Raw genomic sequence first — 15074 nt, forward strand, 5'->3', positions numbered from 1 at the left:
CAATCTCTGTCTCTATATCATATCTGACATTGTATCATACCAAATGTCTAGAAATATCGTTTTACTTAATATGTAATATCTTGTTCATAATGCCACAAGATGATATATATTGAGCAAATAAAAAATGACTCTTGTACATGTATATATAGTCATTGAATTTGAACCTGATACTGAACATGAACCTGTAGATATTTGTTAATGAGTGTTTTATATTTGAAACATTTGCAAAAACTCTTTATTAGCTTTACCTTTTTAAAACAATGTAATGGTAATGGTAATGCATTACTTTACTCATGTAATATGGTAATGTAATGCATTACTTAAAAAAAAATCAAGTAATGATAATGGGAATGTAATGCCAAAATTCATGAAGTAATGGTAATGTAATGCATTACTTTACAATGTAATTCGCCCCAAGCCTGATACATTTACATGCACATGAAACGTTATTTTTATAATGTCATTTTGACAACAACAATCATAATTTTTATATCTTAATATATTAAACAATATTAGAGCCCAATACTAATGGCCACAATCTTGGTTAGAGGCTTTCTTTTGAATCAAATACAATTAAATGTCAGGAAATGCAAACAATTTAAGTTTTTATATTATACATATAAACGAATACCACTGGACAAACAGAAATTCAATCTTGAATAGAAACAATATATAACGTTATTCTAGTATGTATAGTGCATTAGAAGACTCCCCCCGCCCCAACCCGGGAAAAAATCAACTCTTAAGCATGACATGATTTTACATTGCAATTTCAACATCTTAAGAATGTTGGCATTTTACATTGCAGTTTCAACAGCTTAAGAATTGTTGGGCAATCTAGGCATGGTTTGAACAACAAAACTCCAGAAAACCTAACAAGAAAAAAAAAAAACAAAAAAACAAACAAACTCGTAAACCTTATTTGTATGACCTAGTTTTTTTTCTTGTTGAGGACCCCCAAAACAAAGCACTAATTATGACTAATGTGTAGATTCAGGCCATACTGCATAGTGCTTAAGGTCAAATTAACGTTTAGTATATATATTTATACATGATTTCCTTCAAACAGTTAAACTGAATTGATGTTTTCCTTTCTATAAGTACAACATCTTTGATAAAGGAAGTTTCACATAATGTCTCCATTCATTTGAATGTTCTCCGTTCAGTACATGTGCAAAGCTGATAAGATTTTGTCAGTCTATAGTATTGTATGTTTCTAGTGTGGGTCCTTATATTTATTATGTTTTTTGTTTACATTTATGTTCATCGAGGAAATTAAGCACTGCATGAAATGTTGATAAGACAATGCAGCATTTTTATCTGTCTTACCTATATTTAAGCCTAAGAAACACTAAATGAAAACTTTTGAATTTTGACAAGGAGTCAATATCATGGCTAAGTCAATGCTATAAAAATCATCAAAATATGTATTAACGATATGCATTCTACAGTCAATATTCTACGATCAAATTTTTGGTAATCATACTTAGTAGATGTAATCAGCTATAATCGAAAACTCCATCATAATCACGTCATGATATGAAACTGTTGTATTCAGTTGAAACTATATAAAACAGCATAAAAGCTAGGAATCATAAAGTTGTTTTTTTTTTATATTTGCGATCATTTACATGCTAAATTATTAAATTATCATGTTAGGATATATTCAAAATAAAATGACTTCATTATATCTGAGCACACCGTTAAATGATTGATTTTTCGATGAATAATATCTGATCAATTTTAAGCGCCTTTATATAATGTGACAATTCGTTATCCTTTCTAAACATTTAAAAAATTATTCTTATTTTTCAATAAAACATATGTTGATTACACCTCGTACAGTTTAGTTGTTTAATAGTTATCGAAGCTCTTTTCTTGTTGAAGCTTATAAATCTTAAATTATACCACAAGATTAGAATGTGAAATTCAAGCAAAAAAATATTCCATGGAAAAATGCATACATAACTAGAATGTTTTAATCGTTCAAGCATCAAACTTTTGGGATTACATGTAATAAATTTACAAAACGTAAATGAGATACATTTTTGTGCACGTAATATCGAAAGAAAATATTATGTTTGATATTTTTTAAAACGTATGTCATTTATGACGTTGCTAACATATGCGATGCTTCGCAAGATTTATCTTTGAAAACTCTATTTTTGTTATTGAAAAATCGCTATACTTACCATGCATGTAAATGCAAAACTTTTCTGAATGTATAGATACCAACCAGACTAGAATTATCACCTACATGTACTTGTGATCTTGAAAAAAAACCTTTTAAAATATGGGGAGAAATTACAATTATGTCACTCCAGATGAACAGACAAGGACGTATTGAGTGTTTGGTTTTTTTTTGAGGAAGTTGTTCCCGGAGAAGCGTATAATGTATAATGCCTTCGTATGAGGAATTGAAAGAAATCTATGAACACAAAATTATGGGAACGGTCACCTCAGAGAGACTGTATATCGTAAATCGATGTAGTTATTGCGCAGAAAGGTATTCATGATTATTGAATTGTTTAGCAAAAACTTGTTGAAAGATGAATTTGAGACGGAGTATAAAGCATTTCAGATAGTAATTTTCCTTTATAAAAAAGGTTCCGAAAGGTATTTTGTGTCATTTACAAAGGTATAATGTACTGATATGGAGTCTATTGGCCTGATAATATTAATACTTACATCAACCACTTTAAATTGATTGGTTATTTTATTGCATACTCTACATCATTTATGGATGCTTGTCTCACAAATTGCAGCATTGTAGATCTTAAAATTTTTAAACACGTTTCAAGCATTTATATCACAAAGTTTGAAACCCCTATTAGGGCTGCTGTATTACAGTACCCGCAACGTTATTTTTACAAGATAAACGATAGGATAGGATTCATGCACGATAGGATAGCATTAACGCACGATAGAACAGTATACACGCACGAAAGGATAGGATAAACGCACGACAGAACAGTATACACGCACGATATGATAGGATTAATACACGATAGGAAAGGATAAACGATGTTCATGATAAACGTATGATCGCTTTACACGATATTTACGAACAAACTGATAATGGCAGAATTTGAGAGAGAACACGTACAAATAAAGATTTACGTGGAATTTCTTTTTAGTAACAATTGCCGAGTTGTTAATCATCGCTGCATCATTTATAGAATGAATAAAAATTACCAGTTAATTTTTTTCGACTAAAATTATGAGCTTTAATGATAAATTTTCTGTATTGTTAAAATTGTTTTCACTGCCGAACATCCTAGCCGATCGCCGCGAATATTTCAGCCCGAGATTAAATCACTCGAAAAATAGCGGGTTTAATTATATAAATCCAACTCTTGTATAAAGTAAATATAAAATCTATCATAAGTACATTTCTTTCTATATAAGAAAATGATGCATTAAAAACGAATTAACAGACAAGTTAAATAAATATTTACGCAGATACACATTCTGCGTACGATTTGTTAACAATGTTTTCATACCACACACCCTAGCTGATTGCTAAGAACATTTCAGCCTGAAATCAAATATCACACGGAAAATAAAGGGTTCAAAATACAACTCGGGTTTTAATTAAATATATTTACATTTTCCAGTGTCTATGCCTGTGATAACACTACGTATCGATTTTGTACTATATAACTCATAAAGCCTAATTGAGGCACCAGCGGGGTTTGCTTATTCATATCTAAATATTTAATCGAACGATGGTTGAAAATTATATAAGGAATAAGGAATCATTCTTTTGAGTATTATGAGGTGATAATTTTGGTCGGGGCGTGATCAAATCCAATAAAGCCCAAAGGGCTTTATGATAGATTTGATCACGCCCCGACCGAAATTATCACCTCATAATATTCAAAGAATGATTCCTTATTACTTATATTTATATAAGTTTATGCTATCGTACGATTAAATCTTTAAATATAAATAAGCAAACCCCGCCGGCGCCTCCATTTGGCGTCATTTGTATTATGGGTTATATAGTACAAAATCGATACGTAGTGTTATCACAGACAAAGACACTTTATTGGATTTGATCACGCCCCGACCAAAATTATCACCTCATAATAATGATTCCTTATTCCTTATATTAATTATATCATAAATAGTTTTGTTTCTGTAAAATATGATGCAACAAAATTATATTACATAAAAGTTAATGTTTACGCAGGTATACACTCTGCGTACGATTTAATATATTCGATATACAGGTAAATATGTTACCTTGTTCCTAAAAACTTCGTTTTTCATTTCCAATGCTAACAGATATGATTTACATATAATATTGGTTAATTTTGATCTAAAAAAAATTAAAAATTAGTTTCCTCACGGAATGTTGGATAGGATTTTACAATTCTTATTCGATAAATATTCGTATACGGCGCACCGAACGAGTTGCATCTTAGTAATAAATTTACTTGCCTATGAAAAGGCACAAATCGATTAACACGATCGGATAAACAGAAGAATTGTTGAAATTGAACGATAAACCTGATAGGATTAATGCATGATAGGATAGCATTAACGCACGATAGAACAGTATACACGCACGATAGGATAGAATTAACGCACGATAGAACAGTATACACGCACGATAGGATAGAATTAACGCACGATAGAACAGTATACACGCACGATACGATAGGATTGATACACGATACGATAGGATAGGATTGTAAAAAAATAACGTTGCGGGTACTGTAGTTCGAGGGTCACGATTTTAACAATTTATAATTTTCATTGTATATACAAGAATCGTTCTAAATAATGGCATTTCTGATGCAGTGGTCTTGAAAATAAAAGATCGTTAAAGACATGCACTTTTTTCACTGTTTTCCAATATTGACAATTTTAAAAACTAAGGTTTTTTCCATAATTCAAATTATTAAAAATGTCCATCCCATACGGATGCTTTGTACCAAGTGTTCTTAACTGTAATGCATTTTTTGGCGGGGGGGGGGGGAGTAATAGTATTTTAGGCATTAAACGGTCCAAAAAAGAATAGATCACATCTGTAGATATCTGTTTTAAAGAAGAACCTTTATCTGACGTATATGATTTCCTTTACTGTAATGAGGCACATAAAAATAAAACTTACTGAAGATTCTTAAAAAATTGAAAGTAAATAAATTGTTAAGTACTACAGTGCGATTTTAAACTGTGAGCCGAAAGGCACAAGAGACTAAGCGTGATATAAAAAACCACTATAACTTTGCGTGCATCATCCTGACGTCATATTGTGAACGCTACCGTGCTCAGTGGTGACAAAATGACAATGTTTTGTTTTTTAATTCGTTCATCAAAAAACACATTTTCATCAAAAAGAATAAAACTCCAAACATGTATATTTTAATTTACAGTTCTATAGAAACTGACAGGACTACAATTTACTCGCACCGTTTATTAATTTGTCAATACCTTCATCAACCAAAGTAAAATCACAGACTACACATAATAATCATGATTAAGTCGTATCAAATTCACATAGAAGATGATTTGGCTGCACTTTTAGTTAACATACTTATATACATTAAGAGGAATTTAGTAAATTGTACATCCATTAAACCAACAACTTTTGAATTTGTTAAAGAAAATATATAAATAGACACAATAAAAAATTTCAATTAAATTCTAATATGGCCATAATTGTTCAGCGTTATGATTGAAATGTACATTCTTTTTTGTGTTATATACGAGGGTTGTCCCAAAATAGCGTAGACAAGTGGCGTTATTCAGTTAATCGAAGACAAAGGAAGTTGAAATTTGTGCCACAAAGGGTTCATGAAATTTGCATTCAAATAATGTTTTAAAATCAAATATTGTTTGAGATTAAATTAGGGAAATGAAAGCATGTTAGATCAGAAATTCGACATGCGGCGCAATGTCAAAAACAAAAAGGTAAAATCAAGACAATAAAATGAAAATTGCGAGAAAAAGTACTTCTCGAATGAATAAATTCAATTGTTATACTTTCATGTTAAATACTGAAATCTGATTGGTTAAGACGCAGTTAATAATATTTACTATTACCCTCAGCGTTAGCAACGCACTTGGCAACGGGTAACATTAAAAAATGTTACATGCGCGAAAATTATGCGCGTACGTTTCGCTGTAGAATTCACATTATTCCTATATAAAAGCAGTAAAATTTTCTTAAAAATTTTAAAAAAGACATTCAGTATAACAAAATAAATAGTGCCTGTTTGGGAGGATTACAGTTGAAATTGACACCCCTCGAAAACCATTGTCAACCTCCGCTTCGCGTCGGTTGACAATGGTTTGACAATGGTTTTCTCGGGGTGTCAATTTCAACTGTTACCCTCCCAAACAGGCACTATTTATATAATAAAACATACATTGATATTTGACAACAATTCCATTATTTACTTAGACAACAAGTAATACAGGGCAAGTTTGGAGCCGACAGATCTTTTGTACTTAGAAAATATTTTTTAAAAAACTAAACTAAAATATATGTTGAATGTGCACTCAGGGTACATGTTCAAAGATAATATCTTTTTCTGAGACATTTTCGGAAATAAAACGTTAATGTTATCGTAAACAATGTGGAGGGTTTAGCAACAACGTAAAATTGGAAATTCGACGTCGCACATTGCGCCGCCTGACAAAACTTGTTGTTACGAATTATTCATTTTCTCGAGAGATAAATAAAGTACAGATTTGAATTTTTCAGTATTGTTTGCCAAAGAGTCATTGAAGAAAACATAGAAGTCTAATGAAATTATAGTGAACTGATTTTAAATTATGTGTCTTGTCTACATTATTTTGGGACAACCCTCGTACACTAGCATTATATGGGGTTTTTTTTCAGAAATAAATGTTCAGATATACATAATGATAGTACCGGTTTATGCTAACAGTATGACGATAATGTGCAGAAGACACACATTTTTTGGCTGTTTCATGTTTGTTAACATCCCAGATATCGAATTGTTTTATTGAACATCGGGATTGCAAAAATATATATATATATATGCAGTATAACAATAGCATAATGAATTGTTTTCTGAAGGTAATGGTTATCTGAGAAAAAAAAAACTTACTCTATTACTTGGATACGACTTCTCCGAGGTTATCCAGCGAAGACCTCTCTAGCATCTAATCGATTGCGATTACGTAATATTATCTAATTCTGCACTGAGGTACACTGTTAAAATATGTATCAAACATAACAAAAAGTAGCATACTATTTTTGTATTATCCGACTTTCACCAACATCTATGTTTTTAATGGAAAAGCGGGCCTTTTCAGTATTATATTTATGTGTACTTTTGTTTGCAAACAACTAATTTGCTTCAACGTTTTAAGGAAATACTTCCAAAATGTTACATATATCATGTACTGTAACATTGGAGATCTTGGATGATATAGAACTAAACGGGATGGGACATGATACGTTCAGTATGACTTTACTGCGACAGTATCTTCTATCGATAACTAAAATGATCACCTTAATTTGTTTTGGTGTTGCAAATACATGTATCACCAATGCCAAAACATTACTCCTTCTTGTTTTCAGGTATAATCGGAATTATTTTGTGTTTACAGATTGAGTTATTCGTGTTATTCGGATTTAAAGTTGTATAGCTTACATGATTTATCATTATACGTCACTGCTTTTAGTGTCATTACATTACTTCATATGTGTGGTGCAAGTAGATGAAGTATTTCTTAACTTACATTTTTTTATAATCGCATACTTCAACATGTTACGCTTGTTTGTTTGCAAAGTTTGAGCATTTATGAGATACCCATACATCATTAATGTTTTATTTCTAAAATTATTTTCATAGTTTGTTTAAACAATATGTTTTTGTCCACTTACATGTTTGAACAACATATCGTAAATTTTGACCAACGCATCAAAGGTAAACCCAGCTGACATTTAACCATACTATATAAGACACGTGTTTGACTCAAAACGTAACACCTTTGTCAAGGACACCATCCCTGTGTGTGGTAAGTATAAAGTGTTAAGGATTTTTAACATCTGATATGCTAAAGTTTTTTTTTTTTTAAAGAAACGCAATTTTTCTCCAATGCAAATATTTTTAATAATAAAAAAAAATAATTGTGCAATATCAAGATCAATGCAGATATTGATAGGATATGCATTAATCATATAAAAAATAATCTTTGTAGTCCCAAACATAAGGATATATTGAAAAAAAAAGCAGAAGTCATGATTTCAAATGCAAGTTTCTTTTGGTCAAAGGTAAGGGAATGTTCAATACCATCTATGTTTGATTTCAAGGATCTTTCAAACATTATTGATAAAAACATTTTACTAAGTTCAATGTTGAACAATAATTGACTTCAGTGTTGCTGCATACGTTTTGTTAATATCCGCTGTTTGATTTTTCATACCATAATTCTATAGAAATGTGTTATTGTCCAGCAATAGACAAATGATATAAAAATGCCTTTAATATTTTGTCATATTGTAACTCTCTCTCTTATTGTCAACAGATGGCAGTTTTCGCATTCTTTCTGATGCTGTATTATGTAGTACAATGCAATGGAATTGGAAGAAATGTCAAGCATTGTGATCTTTGGATACATAGTCATCGTCCAAAACAAATAAAAGCTTTAAGGGAGGAATTCAAAAGCTTTACCAAAGTTATCAACAGATCATTGAAAGAGTTCAAAGAAAAAACACAGGCTGATTTAAAACTCATTAAAGGTTGATACGCTTTTCAATTTACATCTTAACACGTACTCCAAAAAGAGGCAAATTGGAAACTTTATTTTATTTCGGCATTTTATTGTCCTTTATTTAAAAATGTACACTTTTAATAATCTCCTCAGAGTATTTGACCGTTTATCCAGTACTTTCCGATATGATTTAATTTTAACCTTTTTTGAGATTTCGTTTATTTCGCAAATAAATGAATACAAAAAATTATTCCCTTTATCATTTTCTGTAATAATTGTTTTTTAAACTGCAAATAATGACCGACGCAGATTTCCCCCATGTTCGCAATTTTTTTGAAACGCAATAAATGGATGTACGGTAATTTGATTTTATACAACTTAGCAAAAGAAATGTTTCTTGAACCTTCATATTTAGCCCAAAATAGTAGAAACGTTGTGTACACCAGATGGGGAAAGAAATCGTGCCCATCAAATGCTGAACTAGTTCATTCAGGTAAATATCCATATTATTATCCTAATTTTGTATTTCAAAGTTCTCGTTATTAATTTTTTGAATATGAACCTAAAAATATGAATTACTTCAGGTTATGTCGGAGGATCACATTACAACAATAGAGGGGCAGCGGTAGAACCGATTTGTTTACCAAGAAATCCAGAATGGGGGGTTCACAGGGATGGTATGGATGGACAGAAAGCTTACGTATATGGCGCAGAGTACCAAATGCACACTGTCTCCGGCTACATGCGTCAATTCCATGATCAAGATGTCCCATGTGCTTTATGTGTGAAGCGTAATAAATCTGTTGTCCAGATGTTTCCAGGTAAGTATTAAGAGTTTTAATTAAATCTGATTCCAAAATGAATATATATTATTATATATACTGAAATGCTGTAGCTCAGTATCAATTTGTAAAATATTTCAGGTAAAGAATATCGGAATATGTCAAACTGAAAATAAAGTTGTAAATAATACATGTATATTGTCACTGTAGCAAGAAAAACCTGTTACAAAGGCTGGACGTTGGAGTATCATGGCTACCTCATGGCGGGTAGACCTATTCACCAAGCTGGATCCACCTACACCTGTATTGACGAGCATCCAGACGTCGTGCATGGAGGTCACGCAGACATGAATGGCTACCTGTTCTACCAAGTGGAGGCTGTGTGTGGTTCTCTGAAGTGTCCACCTTATGTCAGGGGAAGAGAACTCGTTTGTGCTGTTTGTTCTAAAGAATGAACAGTCACTTGAATCCATACTTTGTATTGATTGATATGATAAAAAACAAAGATAATTAGAAACTAATGTGTTATGTTATTTTTTATAAATCAATAACTTTTATAGTTTATATAACATGAAAGTTTAAACTAAATGTATTTCAAGTTAATGTATTTACAACTTGGATGTATCCTAATACCGTATTATTTTACCATTTCCTTAAGCAACAATAGCCCTGGAATATTCTAGCTGTTCAATAACAAAATAATAAATAGATTATCAAATGTGAGTTCTAATCAATTACTGTTTTCTGATTTGCAAGTTCCTTTACCATAAATGAAACATGAACATGGGATATTCCAAGTTTGTTTATGAATTTAAGTTGAGTTTATAGCCATACTTTCAATTATGATTAAAAATTATTCCTGTTAAAGGAATGATCGACCGGTTATATCATTGGTCATCTCTGTTAGTGTAGTGCAAGAACATTAAGATACATACAATACATATGATAGATAAGATACTTTGATGCGTTTTATTGATTTCCGAAATAGCGAGACATGAATAAGCTTTACGTTTAGTGGACGAATTGTTTGCCTTACACATTGGTGAAGAGAAACGTGATTTGCATCATTGTGTCACTGATATATGTTACGGTACGACCATTCGGGCGAGCGAAGCAAGAACATTTTACACATACCTTGCTTCAACTAACATTAAATAATCTGAGAGAGAGAGAGAGAAAGAGAGAGAGAGAGAATGAGAGAGAGAGAGATCAGACAGACAGACAGATGCATAGACAGACAAACAGAGACAGAGAAAGAGAGAAAGGACAAAGAGATGGAGAGAGACAAAAAAGAGAACGAGGAGAGAGAGAAAGAGAGAGACAGAGTGAGGAAGTGAGAATTATATTATATTTCTAAGTTTTAAAAAATAAAGCAAAACACATTGACTGGCTTCCCCCTTAAAGCGTATTTTACTTTTGGAGAGAATTGATAAGTCTGAAAAATGTAATTTGGGCTTTATTTGATCAAACTACAAACTTGTTGTTATCTGATTTTTTTTAATTTCCAGGTTCATATTTTATTTATTCGTTTACTTTTGCATTCTAATTATATACCTTTTATCTATGCACCGGTCCTTGTTTGTAGGTGTGCAATGCCTATACATGTATATCAATTTAATGGTTTCACAATAGGCAATATCTACAGTATTTTTTTTAACTGTGAATTGTCTTTCTTTATTCTTTATTTAGATGATTTTTTTTTATTTCCTCTCTGCATAAACTTACTGTACATGCATGCTAAATTAGCTAGAAATTAGAATGATATGACAGTAAAGTATTGCTCTTGCTTGTTTATATATAAACTCTTCATCAAATAAAACAACAAAACAAAAAACAGCAGCAACAATAACAACAAACAACAACAACACAAAAAACCCTACAAAACAAATCATCCGAGACATCTGAAATAGCTGGTACACGCATCTAAGAAGTTTCATCCACCTCCACATTGATAGCGGGAAATATTGCAAGATCACTCTGGTGTCATATGTTAAAATCTATAATCATGTGTTCAAATATCTTAACTAAATACAAAGAATGGAAGCATGTAAAAATATCATGGGTCTCACCAAAGCTTGTACGGTATTCAAAAAGTGTTTTCAAACTTCATAGCACCGTATATTACGAGGTAAATGTCAGCCTATTTTGGCAGAGCTTATGTGGGGGCATCATGGGATGCTGCCGGAAAAATCTGTATGAATCTTAAGGTTTAGTTCGTTCTTTTGTTGGGACACACTGGTTCTTAGAGCTCGCTTTGCTCGCTGGAGCTGCGCACCAGCACGCTGCGCTCGTTGTTAATGTTTTACTATCAAGGCAAACGCATTCGAATAATGTTTTACTATTCTACATGTAATGTAAGACTTACATTTTGTATCACTTGTTTTCAAGGCTTCATAGTTAAAGATATTTAGTGTAAAATAGCCATTATGCAATGCAACTTTTATCGAGAAATTCTGTTAAATTTCCTTGTCATTTTCTCTTTGGCAAATTTTTAAAATGGTTTAACACATTTAAGAAATAAAATTAATTTGGACAAAATGCAATTAACAAAATGAACCCAAATGGCATGCCAATCATAATATGTTAATGCATGTGGAATAATTGTACTATTATTTTTCAACTCAACTGACATTCTTTTGTTTTCTAACTTATAGGTTAAGTGATAAAAAGTCCATAGAAGAGCTTGATTTGTTTACATTTTGTAACCGGTGTTCACTTTTTTTTATGATCAAGGACAAAAGTATACACTTTAGGTTTACACCCTCTCCACTCTCTGTATGGCATTATATTTAGTCTTATTTTCGGCAAAACAGTCTTCGTTAGCCAAGGGTTTTTGGCCCACTTTGCTTACAGAGGAAGATGCAAGATGGTAAGTTGAGAAATCTGCGTAGTTCCTTTTGCCAGGAGAAGAGATAAGCTTTATCTACAGTTGATACCCTAATCGTAGCACATACTACGTGTATAAATGTGAAAGCTTTCAAAGCATCAGGAAAATAAGTTCAAAAGTTTTGTTAATTATTTGTACAGATTAATGAAACATGTTTTGTCAGCAAAAGTCAAAACAGATACATGTACAGTGTACTAAGACGTACGAAAATATAGTTTTAAAGAAATTTATCTATAAATGCATATGAATGCACTCGCTCTCCAGTAATTTTGTCAAATCACAGGTATACTTTTAGTTGTAAAGTACATGTACCTTAATTCACTGTATTTTATTTTTTAATTTTTTTTTTTTTGCTCAACAATAAGTTTCTTTTCCTTTTCACCCTTTAGCATTGGGTCTCTACTGAATAAATATTTTTAATGTATCGATTTAAGCATAAAAAAACCAAAGAAAAACTTAAACCAAAAACAAATCTTAAAGTCAAAACTCCTCGGCAGCTGTCACTAAATTGACGTGTATATTGAAATATATACTACACCAACGTTCGCTTAATAATAATGTGTAAATCATCCACACCAGGCTAATGATATTGTAGACAAATCAAGCGCGCCAAATATTCTTAGGTATTTTTAAAACTGAATTAAAAAAAATACTAGTATTAATTTGGTTTAAATGATCACTTTAATATTGATTTTGTTTTTCATTTTCCTATTGTTACAGATATAAAAGAGTTTTTAGTAGTATTGATTTTGACTTACACAAAATCTACGTTGAGGTACTCATCAACTCAAACTGTATTGAAACACTTGATATTGAACGCTAAAAACCTGTCAATGACATATTTATCAGTATGTGTTGTAAATTTGTATCGATGTATGAAATTAGTGTATAATTAATTCGTGTAAATATTTGAGAAGATGCTGTATACTTAATTACAGTTTTTGATATCTATTATAATGTACACAGCTACAATTCATAAACACGTAAGAGCTCGTTATTATATACGTAAAGCTTATACACTAATTGCTCGCTGATAAAAAGAAATGAAAGTGTTACACTTATGCCAGAAAAATTAATACGAAGTTGGAACAAAATTAAAGCTTCGAAAAACTAGCTTAAGACTAAAACGTCTAGCTTCGTGCACATGGCTGCTGTTCATTTACTTCCGATCCCAAATTTATACACAGAAAAAAATCCATAATTCAATTGGTCTGTTGTTTTGGAACAACAAAAAGAATTTTCTGTAAATAAAGGCAATTCAACTTTTTGATTTAATGAATGAATTTTTTTGACGATATGTACATGTATATATTGTTATTAATCGTTTTCCGTTAAATTCGTCTGTTACGATCATACATTTTTTAAAAAAATAATGTATAATATTAAGTACCTCTAGTATGTTACTTACTAGTTACTATAAACTGTAATAATTGGTTTATGAAAATGCATGTTATTTATGTCTATTTTTGAAAGTTTAAGGATATCTGGTCCCAGCCGGTGTACAAGATACTTGTCTTTATACTTGAAGTTAAAAGACATATCGAACGTTTAATGTATTACAGACAAAAGGTATTTAAACAATGAAATGCCTTTTTTAGTGATTCATGCGGAATATGAAGGTAGCGACATGGCAGAAAAATACATAACTCAGGTTAAAATATTGTTCATATTTATGTATTGAGTGTTTCTTTAGACACATTTCATTGTTTAATTGCAAAAAAGAAGTTCAATTAAATTAATAACTATTAATGTACATCAGTGATTTAGCTAAAAGAAACAGCTTAATCGTCTCCTGAGGAATTTGAGTCTTGTATCATCATGATTATTTCGTGAAGTCTGTTATTTCACTCAGGTTTTGACTAATCGATAAATATGGGTGTATGTTTCAGTCCAGCCAGTTTCCTGTCAGTTTCAGTCACTGTAGCTTTCGACCAATTGATAATTGGGGCGTTTAGATTTCAGTCTGGTTGTTTCTAATAAGCTATGAATTAACATATAAGTTTCCGCAAGACATAGAGGAAATCATACTCGGTATATGTGAATATATGTCAACATTCGGTTTTTCTTGCTACCATCGTTTATTTATAATTTGAATATACAGTACAGCATGTTACCTCCATCTGTTTCCAAGTTATCATTTTTCAAAATGTAATATTAATATTACAAAAGTTAATTTTCAGGGAATTTTTGTTTTTTTGATATTCTTGTTTGACCAATATCGTGTTTACCACTTATTTCTTTGAAAAAACTGTAAAAATGATATTATCCACGTATAGAAAATAAACACTGCTGTCAGTGTTGATACTATATAAGTCGAATATCTGGCTACAATCGCTGTAGAGACAAGATTGGAGAGAGAATCATTTCCTTGGTAATGTATAGAATGCTTAACAATGGTTGTATGGGGTTTTTTTTCATTATTACTAATTAGTTAATTCCGAAGGATATGTGACCCAACGTTAAACATTATTTTTCAGCGCAAACAAAACCATAACAAAGAAAGTGATTCTAAATTGATGCGTCTCGGTCTTTATTTATTCAACTTTAGACATTTAACCATCAACATTTTGATATGAATTAAAACATTCAAAACTTGCAATTTTCTAATGAACCAAAGCTAATATTATTTTGTTTTCTGCTTAAAAAAATGGCAGAATGATTTCACTGATATTTACATTTTCTTCTTTTTTTCAATTACGTCCAGT

At 31.2% G+C, this 15074-nt stretch overlaps 3 protein-coding genes across 3 annotated transcripts in view; all 3 read left to right on the plus strand.

Moving 5' to 3' along the window:
- LOC117690223 (uncharacterized) overlaps positions 1-15074 on the plus strand; it is an 80733-nt gene that overhangs the window by 61497 nt on the left and 4162 nt on the right. The window lies entirely within an intron of this gene.
- LOC136270494 (uncharacterized) overlaps positions 1-15074 on the plus strand; it is a 63028-nt gene that overhangs the window by 36144 nt on the left and 11810 nt on the right. The window lies entirely within an intron of this gene.
- On the plus strand, positions 7897-9982 carry LOC105343670 (uncharacterized). The gene is made up of 6 exons (XM_066068028.1): positions 7897-8004; positions 8188-8260; positions 8515-8728; positions 9116-9193; positions 9285-9521; positions 9693-9982. The coding sequence occupies exons 2-6, from the start codon at positions 8228-8230 to the stop codon at positions 9935-9937; spliced, it is 807 nt and encodes a 268-aa protein (XP_065924100.1). The 5' UTR covers positions 7897-8004; positions 8188-8227; the 3' UTR covers positions 9938-9982.

The sequence above is a fragment of the Magallana gigas genome, chromosome 8 (assembly GCF_963853765.1).
Source record: "Magallana gigas chromosome 8, xbMagGiga1.1, whole genome shotgun sequence".
In the NCBI taxonomy this organism is placed as follows: Eukaryota; Metazoa; Mollusca; class Bivalvia; order Ostreida; family Ostreidae; genus Magallana; species Magallana gigas.

Excerpts from the sequence above, each read along its gene's own strand:
- LOC105343670 (XM_066068028.1), top strand. The coding sequence starts at position 8,228 with ATGATTTCAAATGCAAGTTTCTTTTGGTCAAAG. Across the intron at positions 8,261-8,514 it reads CAAGTTTCTTTTGGTCAAAG|ATGGCAGTTTTCGCATTCTT; the intron begins GTAAGGGAATGT and ends TATTGTCAACAG. Across the intron at positions 9,194-9,284 it reads TGCTGAACTAGTTCATTCAG|GTTATGTCGGAGGATCACAT; the intron begins GTAAATATCCAT and ends GAATTACTTCAG.